General features: G+C 46.9%; 1 protein-coding gene across 6 annotated transcripts in view; it reads right to left on the reverse strand.

Annotated features, from left to right (window-relative positions):
* Positions 1–9,147: 9,147 nt before the first annotated feature.
* CECR2 (CECR2 histone acetyl-lysine reader) overlaps positions 9,148–20,294 on the reverse strand; it is a 151,848-nt gene continuing 140,701 nt past the window's right edge. For 4 of the 6 annotated variants that reach the window (XM_075005735.1, XM_075005719.1, XM_075005740.1 and 1 more), the window contains 3 exons: positions 18,221–19,625; positions 17,350–17,455; positions 9,148–16,865 (listed from right to left, as the gene is read on the reverse strand). In XM_075005735.1, coding sequence (XP_074861836.1) covers positions 16,860–16,865; positions 17,350–17,455; positions 18,221–19,625 — 1,517 coding nt within the window. In that variant the 3' untranslated portion in view covers positions 9,148–16,859. The remainder of the gene's footprint in view (positions 16,866–17,349; positions 17,456–18,220; positions 19,626–20,294) is intronic. The other 2 variants (XR_012647014.1, XR_012647015.1) reach the window with 2 other exon arrangements.

A 20,294-nucleotide genomic window follows, 5' to 3' on the forward strand; every position in this document is an offset into this window, starting at 1 on the left:
GCTGTAATCATTCAGAACCACAGACCTGCTGGACCTGTCAGTCCCCATACCTGATTTCTAAAGCTCCATCTCTGGAGCTTTCAGTGGTCTAGTTCTCAATGTAATCAACTGTGGGGCTTCTCCCAATTCCCATTGGAGAGCGTTTCACAGGCTAATAGCTCTTGCCACCAGGAAGCATTTCCTGAACTCAGCCTCCACCTTTTCTTTCTTAACTGTGTCCTATGATCACTCCTAGATATTTCCTGTTGCTCCACAGAACCAATTCTTTCAGCCCTGGACACACTCTTTAAATGCTTGTAGATTTAGGTCTCTCCCACCCACAGGTAGTTTTCTTGTAACCACAATATTATAGAAACTTGACCTGGAATCCATATTCAAGGGGCTATTCAACTGATCCAGAGAATCATTCCAGTCAGCACTCAGCCTTATATGCAACAAGAGCCTCCGAAGGGTGGTTCATGACTACCTCCTACATGCAAACCCTGCATCTTCAGCCTCTTGTGGCTGGGAAATCCCAATAGTTCCTAAATAACGCTGACTCACAACAGAGTTTACAAACTGTAGGAAAAATATGAATGGATCTTTGAGGTTTACTGGCAAGACCAACAAAAATGTGTCAGCAAATCTAGCCCCCAAACCTCGTGCTGTCCCTAGTCTCTTTTACAAATCAAACAAATCAGTTCTGTAGCACCTTAAAGACTAACAACCTTATTTATTAGGTAATGAGCTTCCATGGGTTAAAATCACTTCATCAGATTGTGGAACAGGACGGAGAAATCAGCAAAATTACCCACAAAAGCTCATTACCTAAAAAATAAAATTGTTAATTTTTAAGGTGCTACAGGACTGTTTGCTTTGGTTTGCAAAGATAAAGCCTAACATGGCTGCCCCTCTGAGAATAGTCATTTATGAGAGTGGTGCATGATAGGGGTTCCTTCACTACCTGACCAGTTTGTCTGACATGAGTCTTTCCGGGCAACATCTGCTTTTGTCACTCTACAATGCCAAACACCATTTCATCCTCAGCTAGTGAATTGCCTTCCTTCTCCAAGTGACTTATATCCACTGAGCTGTAATTCCTGGGCTGAACCTCCCTCCTTCATGAAAGGCACATTACTAAAAAGAAACTGACATAAGTGTTTTTGTAGTACCTTCCTCCAGAGACATTTGTAGATGTCTTCCTTGAAAATACACCCTAGCTCTAACACAGGTTGCTGAGCTATATGGAAGAATCACTTTGAATCTATGGCCTGCATTATGCTGGAGCAAGTCAGATTAGGTGATCATAAACCCTCCTGGTTTTAAAATCTGTGAACCAGTGGCTGCTTGCCTAAGAGATTAATGGGAAAGAATCAATTTCCTCAATGAATCTCTGAGACACAGGGTATGTGTGTGTGATGCAGCCCCCAGGGGCACTCAGATCAAAGGGCAGTGCAGGGGAGCGTGATGCAGATTTTCAGGGAAGCCTGGCTAAGGTGTGTGTGCATTGCATTTCCCCACGAAAGATTGTTCCAGACGCAGGGTATGGCTGTGATGCGTTTCCCCAGCGACACTTTGTGTAGGAGTGTCTGTGGTTCTGTGATGCATTGATCCAGGGGATGGTAGCATGAAGGGGAGTGGAGTTGGGATACATCTCCACACCAAGGTTCCTGCTTTTTTTCACCTCTTTTCCCTGCTGCAATGCTGCAATGGTATTAAGCAGCATATCCTGGAGTTTTAACCATCAGTATTGAAACTCAGCACCTCTGATTAGCCCCTAGGACTCTCTCCTGCCCCTTTGCTTCCTGCCCTCCAACTCTTTAACTACTAGAAATCAGGTCCTGCTTAACTCTCATTGACTCTTAATAGCCAAAATAGGAACCAAACTGACAGATTTTGCAGAGTCCTGGCACTCCAGGACCCCATGGTACTGGATGTTCCCAAATCCCCCAGAAGCTAAAGGGAAATACCAGAGTGTCTAGACAGAGATGCATCCCCAAGACAGTGTGAGAGGAGAGCATGGTTCAGTGCAGTTCTCTTATGGACAACCTCTCCAACCTCAGCCTAGGGGCAGGGCACCACAGAATCTTTGTCCAGCACCTATCTCCTCAGGAAAGGGGCTTTAAAGAAAGGAATATAGAGGGGGACGGATCTCTAATTTGTCCTGAAACAATGAGGAAGCCCACAAATGAGTAGGGTGTAGCTAAATGGTCTGTGGGCGTCAGGGACACATTCTGATAAATTTCCATTGCCAGCGGGAAGGCAGCAGGGCTGGACACGGGTATAAGCAATGCAAACCTGCTCACTGTCTGTGCTGACTCCGCAAATCATGGTCCAATCTACTTCAGTGGAAGAAAAGAGACAACTCCACCCCTCTTTCTTCTTTCTAGGGCATGGCACTTTGGAGTCCCCAAGAGTCAGACTGTGGCACCGATGGGAAATGCTACTCAGAGGTATAACCCCATGACACTGGCTGGCTGCCCTGAACTCCATCTTTAAGGTTAGTGCTGCCCCAGGCACAATGGTCTAGGCCTCACCTCCTGAGGCATATTACTGTCTGGTTGCTAGAGGAGTGCTTGTTCAGGCCAGCCCAGGAGCCCACCACACTGCTCACTGCTCCAGCTCATCGAGGGTCTCAGGGAGTAAGTGTGGACCTGTAAAATCTCAGTCAGAAGCAGTTTTCTCTGTAATCCAAGTGCCCAGGAGAGAGTCAGGGGCCACTCAGCTGATCTGAAGAGTGCCTACAGCTACCCACAGTGTTTCTATTGGTGGTGTGCATCAGCCCATGCCTTATATTCTGTCCATGAATGGAAACAATTAGAGGGAACGCTGGTCAGGAACCAACCTGGGACCCGGGGAGGGAGTTTGAATTGAAGAAACCGTGACACTATCTTGCGCCTACAGCTAGTGCAGAAGGAAGGTTTGAGAGCAAATGTCTTTTTTGTCCTTCCACATGGATTGAGTGGGTTAAAGGAGAAGAGAAGGCGGGTAGCTGTCTCCACTGTCCGCAGACAATATAAAGTAGTGCCTAAAAGCTAGTGCTCTGGCGCATGCTGGGTGTGCTGACCTTGACTGAAGTGCATTTTCCTTGGAGGTATGAAAAAAGCTCATGCTAACAACTGACACAAAGGGTTTGACTTGCCCATGCAAGAACTCCATTAACTCAGAGTTGCCAACCCTCCAGGATTGTCCTGGAGGTCTCAGGAATTAAAGATTATTTTTAAAAATTGCATCACGGGATGAAACCTTCAGGCACACATCCAACCAAAAGTGATCACGCTGCACTGACTTCAGCGGAGTAATTCCACTGCAGACAGACTGACCCTTAGAAAGAGCTTCAACTGTAGAGCCCTTCTGTGTTCAGCAAAATCCTTCTCATTCCACGCTTTGAAGGGCTGGGGGCGGGGAGCGGCACCGCCGTCTCCCTCTCCACTCACCCACTGCGTGTCAGAGAGGAGTCAGGAATTTGATCGATTACAGCTCTCCCCTCCTCTGCCATGGTCAAAACACAAAGGTCAAGGCGCTAAGAAATTGCAAACAACTTCTGCCCACCAGCCCCGGAAGACTTGGTGCATTTGGGAAGAGAGGGTGAACTTTTTACGATCCCTAACTACTGGGAGTGCGTTATGGAAAGAAAACAAATTAAGTGGGCAGGGAATATGTGGTTTCCTAGTGCTGCTGAAGAGAGCGGGGTGGCTCCACCCATGCAGTAGGAAATGCTGCTGCCGGCAAGAGATTTTAAGCCAGAGGGCTGCATGACATTACAAACCCCACCCAAGCGGCCCCTTCCCAGGCTCACCCTCTCCCCAGAAGCCCATTCCATCACTTGCCTCCAGACCAGAGCCTTTTCTTCTCCACCAGGGGCTTCAGAGAACACATACCAGGCTGCCAAGCTTCACTCATTTGCAGAGCAGGACTTGTCCCTTTGGGGACTGATTTTTAAGGCTGCTTTTATGGTGTAGCAGAAACTCACAATTTGCAGTGAGGCCCAGAGACTCAGCGGCAAAGCCAAGTGTTCTGTTTTGTGCCAAATGGTGTTTCAAATTAGTATTTTTTATGCAAAGTACACAGTGCTCTCTTTTGTAAAACCATGAAAAGGGAAACTACTCTGTAACTGACCGAACATATGGCTGGGAATCTGAAAGTTTTGAGCTCCATTTCTGACTCTCCCATTGGCTTGCTGTGTTGTGCCTTGTTTCCCTCCTTGTAGAACAAGAATATTCTCTAGAACTAGTTTATAAAAGGATTTCCATTGCCCAAGAAATGCCCATTTTTCACAGATTTGTTTTCTAATCTCAAATTGGGACAAAAAGCCAAAATATTTTTTTCCCTGTGAAATGTGAAGGGCCAAAAAATTCAGTGTGGAAACACTGAAACATTTCACTCAACACAAAGCTTTCATCTAACAGAAATGAAAGGGTTCATTTTTGTCTTAGTTCAACAAACTGGCATCCTGGTGAGCTGCTATAGTGTCTCCTACATACTACAGTTTGTGAGTGGCTCACTCTCCTCTCTGGGTGGACTCTCCTGCAGAACCACATCTCCCAAAATACACTGCAGTCACATTATTATGCTCATAGTGCACTTCTGGCACTCCAGACTAGTGGGCAAATGGCAGTGAGATGCAGTCCTGCCGAGGAACCCAGCCCATTAAGAATAGGATCATTTTGGCTACGTCTACATGTGAAGCCAACATCGAAATAGCTTATTTCGATGTAGCAACATCGAAATAGGCTATTTCGATGAATAACGTCTACACGCCCTCCAGGGCTGGCAACGTCGATGTTCAACTTCGACGTTGCGCGGCACCACGTCGAAATAGGCGCTGCGAGGGAACGTCTACATGCCAAAGTAGCACACATCGAAATAAGGGTGCCAGGCACAGCTGCAGACAAGGTCACAGGGCGGACTCAACAGCAAGCCGCTCCCTTAAAGGGCCCCTTCCAGACACAGTTGCACTAAACAACACAAGATACACAGAGCCGACAACTGGTTGCAGACCCTGTGCCTGCAGCATGGATCCCCAGCTGCCACAGCAGCAGCCAGAAGCCCTGGGCTAAGGGCTGCTGCCCACGGTGACCATAGAGCCCCGCAGGGGCTAGAGAGAGAGCATCTCTCAACCCCGCAGCTGATGGCCGCCATGGAGGACCCGGCAATTTCGACGTTGCGGGACGCGGATCGTCTACACGGTCCCTACTTCGACGTTGAACGTCGAAGTAAGGCACTATTCCGATCCCCTCATGAGGTTAGCGACTTCGACGTCTCGCCGCCTAACATCGAAGTTAACTTCGAAATAGCGCCTGACGCGTGTAGCCGCGACGGGCGCTATTTCGAAGTTAGTGCCGCTACTTCGAAGTAGCGTGCACGTGTAGACACAGCTGAAGGGAGGCAAGCTGTAACCCCACATGCATAAGAATGGCTGTTAAGACACAGATTAAATGTCAAAATGAAACATTCTGATTAGTTTCAACAAATGTAATTGTTATGTATCAGGTCAATGTGACTCCAAACAATGTATTTCATTTAGATTGTACCCAGGGAAAAAAAAAAGCAAGACACTTCAGCATAAGCTGTAGGAGAGTGGAAATCATTTTGGTGGAAAATAAATTTCTTGTTAAAAAACTGACCATAAATTCCTGACTGGCTCTGATACTTTCCCACATTTGTGAAGGCCTTTCAATTGTCACCGGATAATTCACATAGCTCTGCTCTTGAATTTTTGTGGAAATGCAGGGTAGGGGGAGGTCACTGCATTTTCAGTGTGTATTATTGAGTTTCCAGCATAACAATGTGATGTGAAGTTGAGTGATGCAGCTGGGCTTACTCTCCCCTCTTCCCAGTTTTCATCTTCACTATTTCATCCAAATGCCTCATTGTTCTCCCACCTCTGTTCTTCAATAACAAAGGGAGAAATTAAGTCATATATGAATCTAACACATATCAGGATACGGTGTGTATGGTAGCTGTTATACACTGTGAAATAGCAAGATATTCCCGTGAAGGATTCTGCTATGTTTCTATGAGAATTAGGAAGGTCTGACCTACGGAATTCAAATCCATTTCTCAAAAACTCAAGGTGGTGTTCAGATCTGGCCCATTTCCTTAATACACATAACACTACCTCAGTCTTATAGGGAAACTCATATAGATGCTGTCCAGCATGAAAAATTCCTCCCACTAGAATACCTAACTCAAAGAGCTTGCCATCTAATTCTACATCTAACACACTAAAGGAGGGCAGATGATCAAAACAGGAGTGCAGGAATGTTACAGCAACACAGTTACATGGTTGCTCAGCAAAACTTGTGCACAGTCTGATGGTGCAAATTTATATATGTGTATGGTACAATAAATGTCTCTGACAACTTTGTTGTAGGTGTTGTATTTAAATGAATGCTGACAGACCTGAAAGAGAGGGGACTGTGGTCCCATGGAGCAGCTCAGGATACAGGTTTCATGCTAGGAGCAGTTTGTCTAGGCACTCCCCCCCATGGCTGGCCCAGGAAGCAGACAAACCCAGCACTGAAATAAACTCTCAATTAAAAAAACCCCATTCCCTTGTTCAGATTAGCATGGTTTGGCAACTATGCTGAAAGGGCGATAAATGGGCACAGCCCCATTTTCAGGTTAGAAGGGTTCTGATCCCATCAGTGAGGGCTGTTTAGTCATTATCTGCAAGCTCTTCTCTGCACAGAGAACCCAGGCGCTTTTCTACCCGACCCTCTGCCTCCCTGTGCCGCCCCCCCCGCCCCGAAACACACATCCCAGTTCAGAGAAACCAGGCAGACATGGACCAGCGAATCAAGAGTTTGGATGCTATTCATTCCCTCCACCAGCACATGGCCTGGGCTGACATGCCCTGTCAAAAGCACATGACAGCAGCTTGTTGAGATTAGTGTGTGGCATTTTCTATAAAACAGATGAGCTTTGTCTCTGTTTAATATTCCGCTGTCTTTATAGCCACTATTGCCCCCTCTCAGGGACTGGTTCCAATTAGTGTAATTTCAGTTCAGAGCTGGTTTAGCCTGAGGATTAAAATCACCTTAGTCCCCTTGCTGAATCCCTCCCGGCTCAAAAGCTGCCTGGGATTGAGGAAGCAACAGAATTCCTTTCCCTCCTAAATTGGACTCCAGCTTCACTCTCCTCCCTTCCCCCCATCATACACACTGTGGCCAGGAGAGTAGTGGGTGAGAAAGACACAATAACTCCTAGCTCTCTACCTAGGAACCAGAGGAATGGAGCTCCACTTACAGAGACGTCCACCTTGAGGATCAAATCCCATTAAAAGCCACAGCATACGGAGACTGTTGTCAGGAAATGCATGGCGGGTCGTTTCACTTACCTTGCTGGCACCAGCAGAAACTGGGGATGGAGTTCTGATGGGCTGATCCTTGCTTCAGTGCTATAGCTTATCATGTTGTTGTTTGTTACTCAGGGTCTTTGAACTGCCTGTTAGCACCGGGACTTGGTATGGACTCCAGCGGGTTTAACACACAGTAGCTGTGCCCATAACTTCTGAAACAAAGATAAGTTAGCCCCAAGGATGTAGTAAATCATTGGTAATGTAACCACTTGGGGCCATCTTTTACCCTCTGATAAACCGGTTAAACTGAGTTACAGGCCCATGCCTCAGGAGCAGAAAGTGCGTGGGGCAGGAGATTCAAAGTTTTTATTCCTAGAGCTGTCAGTAGGTTTGTTTAATATTGAGCAAACTCTGTGCCTTAGTTTCCCCTTTGGCTTTAAAATGAAAACCACAGCTACAACCCCATAGTGCTAATTCATGGTATTGGAGAAAGAGGGTTTCTATTAAAGTCTTCTTGCCAATGGCTTAATCTATGGACTGTAGCCCAGCAGGAACTGGCTTGGTCTCCAGAGACAGGGGGAAACAAACAATGTTGGCATAACTACCTGCTACAGGCAGGCCTGGTAGGGAAGAGGATGTGACCAACAATGTCTGCTATAACCCTCAGGGAGACAGAAGGGGGCTCTTGTGAGTGGCAGCTGTGGAGGAAAGGAAAAGGCAGTGCTTTACAGCTTAAAACACTCTGGATCTTCTATCCCTCCCGTTATAAACTGCTCTAGGATTTGCTGATAGTTTGTTTTGTTTTGTTTTGACTTATTAAATCAATATGAATTCAGTACTGATGAGAAGCTGCTGGATCAACACACATGCTCACTGGGTATCCAGAGAACTGCTCCAGCAATGACAAGAACAAGCATCCCAAAATACAGTATACCTAGAGGAATCACAGGTAAGTATGAATTGCTACGATCCGTTCTCAGCTTTGGTGCTGAGATGTCAACTGTCACAGGAATGCCTGTCCACTAGAAACAGACTGCAATGACCCCAGCCTCATTTCACAGAGGCTGTTTAACAGACAGCAGATACGAACTGCCACTTTGCACCTCATCTGGATGCAAAACAGTGACACACACTTTTAATTTGTAGCCGCTCCTATGTGAATTTGCATGTGGTGTAAGGTGGATCTTTTGTGGGACAGGCAGTGAGTCCTGTAATCTAGCCAAATGCTGCAGTGCAGAAACTTGTGTGCATCAGATCTCCAGAGTATGTAGCTGTACGCCGCTATTTGAATCCGTCCCAGTCCCCTGACCCGTCCAGTTCTCTAACCTTTGGCATGATGAGCATTAGAAATAGAATTGAAGGGAACCAAAGGTGTGAAGCTGAGTTTAAAAGCTGCTGGGCCTTACTGACTTTTTGAGTTTCATCCCGCAAACCCTCTCTGCCTTTTTAAAAGCAAACGGCAATTTAGGACTCACATGAAGATCAGTTACACAGCAAACCATTTCAGAAGGGATTCAAAGAAACAGGTGAATTCCCTGAACATGTGAGATTAAGAAGTATCTTGAGCAAAATACTATAATAAAGGAAACAGTCCTCCTTTGGCTCAAGGAGATGGATGACACTACTTCTAACTTCATAACTGAATCGTTCATATGAAGCTATATTAAGGAATGGGAAATCCCAGACAGCTGCCTCGCTGGTTTTCCAAGTGCTCTTATAAATGACCTCAAAGGCATTTACAGACGGCATGACTGGCGGCTCACAGTTCAATGCTTTGCTTTTGTGAGAAGCACTCCACCACTCCAGGTTCCATTGGGAAGACCGTTTTGGAGACAAAATACACACAGAGCCAGGGAAGTTGCTATTTTAAGAACGTACTTTATACAAAATAACCAATTCGTATGGAAATAAATCTACAGACCTCCAAGGATCAAGCTTTTAAAAAAGTTCTTAAAAAAATGACCGAACACACAGTATTAAACTAGCTATTGAGGTAACTGTCGCTCTCGTGGAACAAAGGGTATCAGCAGACCGAGACAAAATATACACAATATAAAAATAAATAGCATTCCCCTTTCCAGTATTGGCCAGGAAAGTACACACAGCTTTGCAGCAGCAGGAGAGAGAAAAGAATCCCTGACACTGTGCTCCATGGGTGGGACAGGGCGGGGACGATTCAGACCAGGGCTTTCCAGGAGCAGTGGAGAAGGCAGTAGAGTGAGGTACCTGAGCCTCGGCTGGGGAAGAGGGACCCACCTGGGAAGTGAGGGGAGGAAGTTATTAGGTGCCATTCTCAAATTGGTGTTAGGACATCAAATACAAGTTTCCATTACGTGTCTGCAGAGCTGCATAATAACCCCTACGTGAGTTTGCCCATGGGATCTATCGCAGCACAGGCAGCGAGTTTTGTAGCCTAGCCAAACACTACAGTGCAGAGCCTCGTGTGCATCGGATTCTTGGAGTATGTAGCTTTTGTAAATGGGTTATTTTCACAGCTTGGTGTGGGAGGTCTCTGATGCAACAACAACTTGCAATCCTGCTGTGCAGGAGCAGTAACAGGGCAGGGTCCCGCACCTAAGACCAGTAGGCTCCACCCTCCTCCAAACAAATAGCTGCCTTACCTAGAGAGAGAAAGGCCCCATCCTTCCCCAGACAGATAAATTACATTCTTTACAAACTTATAATAATACAATCCCCAGCATGACCCAGCAACCAAGCTTCAGAAAAATGGAAACCGGCAAAGGTTTTCCCCAGCCCCTCACCCAATGTAAAGTCAAACTGTCCCAGGCAGGTCTCAGTTCTCAGGTTTGAAAACAGAATGTACACCCCTGGCTGCACTGGGAAGAGAACAGGACAGAGCAGTGTGTATCAACAACAGCAAATGGTCGTCATTTCACACACCCATTTGAAACTAGCCTACAGGAAAGTAACTCAGTGGCTCCTCCCCACTCCGAAGATGCTTGCAGACAGAGAGCGTGTCAGGGTAATTGAAATGCATCGGAGGCAAGTGCCGTTCTGCCTGAAAAAAGCCAGAGTGGCTCTGGGGAAATCTCTTCGGTTCCAGATGGCAGCTGGATCACGTAAGTGACATTAAATTAGGGTTACCATATTTAACCACTAAAAAAAAAGAGGACACCCGAGAGGGAGTGTATCTCTATCAATATCCACCCACTCACCTCATACTAACGTGTTACAGTTTTCAAAGTTCAAATATGGTAACTCTACAGTGAATTCAATACAGGGCTGGACTTCAGACTTTACTTTCCTGACAGAGATCCAGCCATAATCTACCCTCAGCAATGATCCTGCACCCAGACTGCCTCCCCTCTAAAGACGGCTCCAACTCTTTCTTGTTCTCCTCTCACACCAGGTCTGTCTCTTTTCCCTTGACTTCTTTGACTGGCCCCATCACTGATCTGTGCCCATTCCAGCTGCATTTTCAAAAGACAGAAGAATTTCATCAAGGAGATGGGGGTGACTGGAATGCGATGAGACAAATTCAAACTAATATGCTGTAAGCGGTGTTGTTTACAACATCCCACTGCCTCTTTAATACTGCCTATGAGCATGGTCATGGCAGGAAGGGAACTAACTGCCCCAAGGGATGTAGCATCATGCAGCCCATTAAACCCAGCACTTGCACTGAAAACTCACTTGGATCCAGATTCCCAGTTCCACCCAATACATACTGCCCTGGCCTCCCACACACAGCATGGATTTAGTCAGCTCTCATAGTTCCCATTCAAGGGCATTTGGAAAACCAGAGAGGGGTTTTTTTTTGGTTTTTGTTTTTTGTTTTCACCCCCTGATTGGAGCGGGGAGTAGAGAGAAAACAAGAATGGTAGGTTCATTATGTGCCAGTTAAAAGTATTTTCCTTCCGCATGGGCAGCAGGGGTCCTGCAAAGCTGGAATGTGCTTTGCCCCATCTGTATGTTAAACAGATACAGATGGGGAAAGGCTGGAAGGTCAGTGTTTCAGACGCCTTTTTGGTTACAATACGCACAAGCTATTAAGCCCATCACATGACCTGCAGCTGCAACAACACTTTCATGACCTGCCATCTCAATCTCAGCTTGAGAGCAAGTGAGCACAGTGCTCACACACACCTGCTGTTCACCCACTAGTGCCGTGCACAAAGCGGAATGGGAAATCCACAGCAGCAGCCCTCCACAGTGCCGGGTTGAAGTAAAAGCTTTTACAGGGTGGTTTGCTTACACTCGGCCCAGCTGCACCGCTGCTACGCAACAGGAATCACCAGCATCCACACTGCTACAGGTGCCATTGTTCATTCTCTGAGGCACCCGTGGGATGATGGGACCTGCCTGTGCACCACAAAACATGACCAAGTTCTGCATCTTCTCCTCACCTACCCATGTTCCTTGCTGGCCTGGAGTCGGAATATATTACTGCACAATAACACAAAGACATCATCCTAGAGGGGCATATCCCTACTGCCCCCTTGCAACTGGGAACAGGGTGAGGTCATACAGGATATGGAAACAATCCTGTCCAGGGATAAAGACACAGCAAAAAATTATGAAGGGCCTGAGTAGCAAAAGGGAAAATACAATAGGCATTACTGCCATTTTTCATTTTAAAGGGAGGAGGGCTGTGGTGCGAGTGAAGAAAAGGGGAAGGAAAGCCTGCATTCATCAGCAAAATGGACGCCAGCCTCACCATAGTTATGGCTGTGACTAGTTTTCTGTTAAACCACTAATTCTGATACATCTCCCAACCGCCACACTTAAGATTTCTTACATGTGGTATTCTTAGGTCAGAGCTGTCTTTCAAGAAAACCTGGAGCATCATAAGGCAAAGTGTTAATCAGATGAGACCACTTGAGACCAAACACCCTCCTCCCCATAAAATACAGGGCTGCTTTTCCAAAAAAGGTTCCTTACATTTTCTGGAGTCATCAAACAGCTCAGCTGGAGACTCCAAATTTGGTTTACTGTATTGTCCTTATTGAGGACTGGTGCCTTGATTATTTCTGAGTGGTTTGGTGAGTTTATTTTGAAGTCACTGCTTATGTTTTTACTGCCCTCCATGAAATTCATAAATTCCACACAGCCCTGGACTAAGCCTAATCTCTGCACAGCCACAGGTTGCGGACCTCTTAGCATCAAGTTTATGAGGGAAGTCCAACTTCAGTGGAGTTCATGACCACCACATATTACACACAGAAAAATGACAACCCCCCATCCTCCCCACAAAAAGGCCCAGGGCCTGGGGTAGTTTATACATCTGTGAGGATCAGCTTAAAACCTCTATCATTTGTGATGATGATCATAGGATCTTTCAGCACAGTAACTACTCTAAATATCACATGGCCCTGTTCTTACCCCACATTGGTAATATGAAAACTTGTTCTTGGAACCTGAAGTAGTATAGCTACAGGAAGTTTCCACATAATACTGGTTTAATATGCTTTCTAAAAAAGGATTACTTGTAGTTCATTTGTATTACAGTAGTGCTTAGGGGTCTAATCAGGAAGCACAGTATCCCAGTCCACATCTGCTACAAGCCCTACTGATGTGTAGTAGTGATAAAATTCAAATGCTCAAGAGTGAGGACATTATACAGTAAAGTTATAATTCTCTCACCCACACCTGTCAATACTCTATCAATAACAATAAAGAGCTGCCTCCCATTCTCTTTCAATCCCTCTTTAAAAACTGCTCTCTGCACGGATGCCTCAAATCACTCCTGCCTAGAATGGGCTTGGCAAGTGGTAAGCTGTAACTTCTGTTTTTCCATTAACCGTTCTTCTTGTTATTGTTCCTTCATTCTCCCAGTCCATTCCGAGGCTGCCTAACATATTTTTCCCACCTGTTGTATCCCATCCCAGAGTGTGAGCTCTGAGGGGCAGGGGCTATTTCCTTTGTGATTTGGTCATACGATGCTTTATGGGCTGCGGCCCTGATCCTTCAGTGGGATTCCTAGGCACCACTCTGACAGAAATAACAAAAATGTAGGTATACAAGTTTGAAAATCATAGGAGTGGGGTGTTCTGAGTCAGAGTTAAGATTCCACAAACAATTCTGACTCAGAAGACCCCACTCCTATTCCTGTGTAGTCAATCATGATTCCTGTCATACATTTCCAGTATAAGCCACATGCCCCAGAGTTGGAAGCAGACATGTTAGCACCAGGGGTGAACAAGCATATTTGTGCTTGTTGACAATTTTTACCCCCTCAGCATTTGTCTGCCCCATTTTTCCACCACCATAGCTTTGCGCCTGGGAGCAGCTGACCCACCCAGCTTACAGCCCTGATGTGTTCAATTACAACGGCTCACGCTCCACAGGAGTTATCACCTACAGACCTTCCTAGAATGGAATCTGTTATTCTGTCCTGTCTCTTGTTCTCTGGATACAGCTCACCCTTGTTCCTTCTTCCTGCCACATTTCCATTCAAGAGATGGTCATATTATGATATCTCATGCTTTCTATATGGTTCTCAAACACTCAACATTATATACCGTTTCACAACCCTCTCTAGGGAGAGAGCAAAAACAATACTATTCTCATCACATGAAGCTCTTTTTCATGCAGGGTTGACACTAGATCATCCATTTACATGGAGATCTCCATTCAAACCCCACTTTCACTTCTAACAGCAGGTGCAGGTACTTTCTCTCATTCCCTCCAATTTACAAACCCTCCTACTCTACAGAGACATAGAGGAGTCTACAGGAAGGTGAAAAGTAATTTCAGTATTTGGCATAGCTGCCTCCTTAAATCGTATGCAGGGCTCCTGCTGTAGCGGGGTGGGGTTGTTTGTGGAAGCTGAATTCAATTTCCAGAGTTTCAGCTATTTGTCCATAAAATTATATTTAGTGTTCCTTGGTTTTTAAGTGTGCTCATTTGTCTTTTTTTTTTAAATGCCCACAACAAACCAACGGTTTTTCAAACAGCAATAATTGCTGTCCTTAAAATTTTCCCTGCTGCCCAGGTTTATTATTCGGGAATGTACCCACACAAGCACACTTCACTTTTTATAAATACTGGACATTGTTTCTGCTCTTCACTCAGTAAATGGGACTAAGCCTCTCTCCTGGGGATTCTCCAAACCCCACTCATTCCAGTGGTGAACTGTATTTCCTGTGCTCTAGACCAGTGGTTCTCAAGTGGGGCGCCTGTGAGCCAATTGCAGGGGTTCCACGAAGCAGGGCCAGCTTTAGACGGGCTGTGGCCCAGAGCAGAGTATTCAGAGCCCTGAGCCTGGGCATCCTGCAGCAGAAACCCCAAGCCTGGACCCCCAGGAACCCCTATAATTGCAGGGCTAAAGCCCAGACTCATGAGCTCCACCCCACAGAGCAGAAGCTCCAAGCCCTGCCAGACCCAGGGTTAAAGCCTTAAGCCACAGTGTCCTCTGGGGCTGGAGGCTGACCCTTCAAGCCCTCATGCCTTGTGGAAGCCATGGAGCTTTTATAACATGCTGGGGAGGTGGGAGCTCAGGAAGAAAAAGGTTGAGAACCCCTGTTTCTAGCCTACACCACCCTGCCAAGGAGAGCTGCTCCATGCCTGCTGAACAAAATAAAGGCTAATTAAAACACTTTTCTAATCTGATGTTCTATGTAATTAGATATTCAAATAATTTATACCCCTCTGCAATTTTCCTCTGAGCAGTATGATGGCCTGGGTTGGGCAAAAGACACATAATCAAGGCACTGCTATAAGCACAGGGCAGACCATTCCCAGGTTGACTGTACTATGGATCAAAAAGAATCATATTTCTGAAACACAATTGCCAACCAATGCTATTTAATTTTAGCACGAATACCACAGCAAGTGTGTGAGGCTGGAGAGCAGAGTACAGTGCTGCTTACACTCCTGTTGAGGTTTGTGGGCTTAGAGTAAGAAAAAGGCCTAGAATCTGACATAATGCCACTAGAGGTAAAGGGCGTCGCAGCAGCAGGCCAGTCAGAGCTACTAGGAAGTGCAGCAAACACTTAACTCGTCAGCCTTTCCTCAGCTGGACAGCATCAAGAATGTTTAATCCAACAGGTTTCTGAAACTCACGAAATCTGGGACTAAATAAGTAACCATACAGACACAGGTGCTCATGAACTGCAGTCCTATCCAGCAGCACGCTCTCTGTCACCACCTGGCCCATGCAGAATGTAGCACGGCCTTCCCATCTGATCCCACAGACCTAGTCCTGTCTCCAAGATTCACAGTTGTGCCTGCTTGCCGGCTTTACAATGTGGACAAATATCTGCTTCTAGCAGGCAAGGATAAGACCCCCATTTAACTCATTTAATTTGTAATCAAAGCTCGATTACAACCTAAGTTTTAGCTGAAAAGACTAGTGCATTACCCAAGGTACATTTGTCCATTCCCCATATTCCAGTGTGCCCCTTAACCACTCTAGCTAGAAGGGATAATTTCTGAATCACATTTATCTACTAATTTACAAATGTCAAAAAGCTTGTGCAACTGCAACAGACAGACCCTCTTCTTGGCACTGCAACAGACAGACCCTCCCTAAAGAGCTCCATCTCCTATTTCACTTGCAAGCCAGAGTTCCCAGATTTGAAGAGGGACTCTGTTTCTGCTTTGCTTTCAACAAAGATGATAATAGCCAAGTTGCACTGAGAGAAAACCAGGGCTACCTCTATTCCGCTCTCCTTTCTAACAGGTATTCTATGTTCCAACAAAGACAACTCCATGATACCGCTCCTCCAGACTGCCCTGACTGCACCCAAAGAGGACTAAGGGACAAATGATAATTAGCCACTTGCTGGCACACAGGTGGCGCATACCAGAAATGTCTAGAGGACAATGCTATGAGAGACTTTCAGTTCCTGGTCCTGGTTTCCTTGTTCCCCATGATGGCAGGAGCTGGAAGTGCACTCAGCTGCTGGGTGGAAGAGGAGAGTGCTATGTTTGCTCATGAGCAGCCCCCATCATCGGTGCCAGGGTAGTAGTGTCTTAGCCCTAGAGGACAGGAAGGAAGGAAGGAGTTGGGGAGGACAGAAAGTTGCAAAGTTCCCATCATCTCCCTCATTGCTGAGCCCTGAAAAATTCACGTGTGACATGATTGTAAACAGTTAAGGATCACCCCAGTGCTACGCCCACTACTGGCTGGGTCCCATCCCTCCCCCATTATGTACAATACATTCACCAACAACAGAAATTTATTTAAAAAGGCAACAGGTAAATTCTGTAAACTGGATCCAGCTCCAAACACACACATTAATACTACAAGTCAATTCCATCATCGTCCCTCTTCCACCCTGAAAAATATACCTGAGTTTAGCAGTTCATGACAGCTTCAATCTCCCCCTCCCAACCCAAACCCTGAATGAGACACCGTCTCCAGTCGTGACAAGCCACTAGTCTGAGATGCTTCCTCTGCACTGATGAGATCAGCTAGACAGCGGGGTAGTCAGAGACCCAGAACTATCCCATGTTTAAACACACACAAGAGCCATGAAGGCACTGTGTTTCTCTGGACCCTGGAAGCTCCATGCTGCCGGGAAGAGGAGGAAGGCAGGACAGCTATGTCCTCCTTCTCCCGTGTCCAAATCACATGTGGCTTTCATCTGCTTGGGGTTCCTCCTTCCTTGGACTAGCTCTGGAAGAGGAAGAACAAAAGTTGCACCATTATTTGTTGAGACAAGGAGTTTTACAAAGAAAAGGCTCCATCATTTACACAGCATAACTACTTCAACCCTCGCGATGGGCTGTGCTCCTACAAAACTGGATGCATGTGCAGCCACGTGGGAGAGATTCACATGCTGCCTAGCGGACCAGCAGGGTGCCCACAGCTTGGTTTTTTGTTTCTACTAGTGGTGCACATTTGCGCATGCCTTGATGCAAATAAAAAATTATTCTGCACATGGATGGAAAAGGCTAGAGGGAACACGGGTGATGGGAGAGGTGTTATGATTTACTATCAGGGATTCAACTATGAGCTTGAGGAGTCTTGTTTCCTCCTCACAAGAACTGTTCCATTTCCTTCTTTCCCCCCTTCTCCCGCCAGGCTACCACATTTCACTTCTTTAATTAGTAAAAAGAGAAAAGTTCTCATCTGAACTCTGCTCTTCTATGGCTCTTACCTGATCCAGAGGCAATGCTGATGGTTTTTGTGGTGGCAGCTCCTCTCGGGACGTGCTTGCTGGAGGCACCTTCGGGAAGGGTGCATGGGTCTGGTGTATTTGCATTCTGGAACCACGTTGAATGGAAGGACAGTTTTAGCAAAAAAACCACCAATAAATCTCATCTGCATGGTGTATACAGATAATTTACATACACACATGTATTCTAATTATACACTTAGTGTACAGCCATCCTCTCTCTGTATTCCCCCAAACCTCAGTAGAGACTTATGTCAAAAGCCAGGGTTTTGGGGGCTTTTAGGGAGGGTGCATTTGTCTTTGGGTCTTTTTAAAGCAGCACTATTTCCTACACTGGAATATAAAGCAGCATGTGTAGCGGCTGGGAGAACTGGTGTCCTGTGGAGGAGTCAGAGATGGGAAGGGAAGAAAAAGAGGGCAGTCTGCAAGAAGCTTGGGTTTACAAGAAAGAGGGAAAAAGCTTCAACCCTCAGTACGAAGTCTCTGCTACTCCATTAGTAATTTGTAAAATTGCTTCCCACAAAGAAACGCAGGGGCTTCCCCCACTATTTATAAAGCACATAAAAAACTGGACAAAGCAATAGAAATGTTCTGATTGACAAGAAGGAGAGCTGGTAAAGGGGTGGACTAGACAGCTTGGTGGGACTCTCTCTTATTTCTATTGCTGTTCTCTTCAAAATGTTGCCCCGAAAGTCTCCCCAAGTTGTGCAGACTCCTGACCTATGACAGTAGAATGACTTGTCAGTTTGTTCTTCCTATCAACACCTCAGCTTCCAACAACAAACCTTTCCAAGAGAACCCAACGCTCCACCTGTCCCCTTATTTCCCCACTCCTTGTGGAAAACAGTCTTACCCCTGTGGTCTGTACATGTCCTGGGTCCCACCCATGCCACCTCCACTGCCTCTCTGCTCCATCAGTAAGGCCTGAAAGTGACCCATGTTCTCTTCCCGGCAGCGGTACGGGGGTCCCTCCTGAGTGAGGCCATTGGCTGGGCTGGTGACTGGATGACAAGATAGGTGAGTGTTCACTGGTGATCCATAGGTCCTGGGCTGGAAATGACTGGCTGGATGCCGAGATGCATATGGAGACCCTGTCTGCAGCATCACCCCATGGGGCGGGAAAGCTGAGGGACCAAATCCAATTCCAGAACCCAGAGGTGGTGGGAGAGCCCCATACAGGAACTCCCCTGATGCTGCTGAGCTCTGCCTCTTGGTGGCTGCGTTATGGTTGTCCAAATCAAGAAACTCTTTGGGACTCTCTGGCCTCTCCTGGGATTCGTCTGACTTCTCATCTTCAGGCCCTGGATCCTGCCCATCGCCTGGAGGAACCTCTTTGGCGCTTGCCACGTCCATTCGGTCTGGGGACGCCAGGGCAGTGCTGAATGCCTCGCAGCCCTGCAGACTGCCCACATTCCCTCGGTCTGAGAAAGAAGGCCTAGCCAGCGGGGGGTGGGCAGGAGGAGGCGCCGCAGGGTTGGCCTGGGGGTGCAGAGGCCTTTGCCAGTCTGAGTAACTTTGTGGACAAGTGTAGTATGGAGGGCGCTGGTAGTGGTGGTAAGAAGGTGGAGGCTGTGGCTGGTAGGGGTATGGTACTGCCTGATGGGGGCGATACCGAGGAAAGACGCCAGGATGGGTGTTACTATGCTGAAACCCCCGAGTGGGGAAATGCTGTGGATGGGACATGGAGGGAGGTTTTCCTCCCATCATAGGGCTGAACCCCTGGAGTCCTGGATTGATATGGTAACGTGTGGCCGAATTTGGATACTCCAAACCAGGCATATAGAGAGGGGGAAACTGGTTCGGGGGCCTCCCCACTGCACCTCCGTCCACACCAGGTGTATTGGTGCTCTGTCCCATACAAGGCACAGCCACCTCTGACAAAGTCTTCCCCCCAGGACAAAGGGGCTTCTCCAAGATGTTAACAGCCAGTCCTTTCCCCTCGTTGCCACTGGAGGGCCCTTCACCAACAGCCTCATTTTCAGAACCAGGCCCTCTCTCAGGCGCTGTCACAAGGTCCCTCACGCATGCCTGGCCTAGGGGGCCAGGGTAGGGGCTCTGTGCCGGCCAGGCACTCTTGCTCTGCATTGCCTTCGGGTCAGTTTTAGTTCCAGGGTCATCCCCGTCCCCTTCCTGCGCCAAGCTCCGCCTGGTGCAGTCCGTCTGCAGGGAGGGGTTGGCATGAGGTAGCAGTTTGGGGTACGTCCCTTCTGGAACACGGACGCTCTGGGCCTTCTCTTCTCCTCCAGGAGGGGGCTCCACTGCAAAAGCGGGAGGGGAAGGAATTTATTTAAAAACATCACAACTTGGATTACACAAAGAGAACAGTTCTTCCACTCCGAAAGCACATTGGCCAGTGCGATTCCTACCACTTGAGCCCACGTGCATGGAGTATTTCCAGGCTCTCAATTCAGCTGGAAGAACATTAGCCCTTCTCTTTCCCTCCCATCCAACCTCTCATTCATCCACACCTGACATCCATTCCTGCTGTTGTCTGCTCCGTCTGACCCCAAGTTACTACACCTTGCCCTTGGGAACAACTACGTTTAACAATTTCTTCACACTGCTGTCATATGACCATGACTGCTTGTGGATAACTGTCACTAGCCAGCTTGTAGATCAGCGGATTAAACGTTCAGTGTTGGTTGCCAGCCAGCCCATTTTCAATGCTCGGAAACACCAGCAGCATCACCACCAAAACTAGTAGTGCTCCACACGTGCTTGGTAAAGTCTGCTCAAAAATCAGAGAAGACCCTGGAGAAAAACAGCTTTCCAGATCAGGCACTGAAGATTCACACCAAAACACTGCAAATTAAAGTCACTTCCAGCTCCTTGGGGAAAACAACATTTACATAAATTCCTTCTAAACCCTTGAAATGTTATGTACTATTATTATTGGTCCTGTGGTAATACCCAGCAGCCTCAGGGCT

This window comes from Carettochelys insculpta, chromosome 1 (genome assembly GCF_033958435.1).
Source record: "Carettochelys insculpta isolate YL-2023 chromosome 1, ASM3395843v1, whole genome shotgun sequence".
NCBI classification, from domain to species: Eukaryota; Metazoa; Chordata; order Testudines; family Carettochelyidae; genus Carettochelys; species Carettochelys insculpta.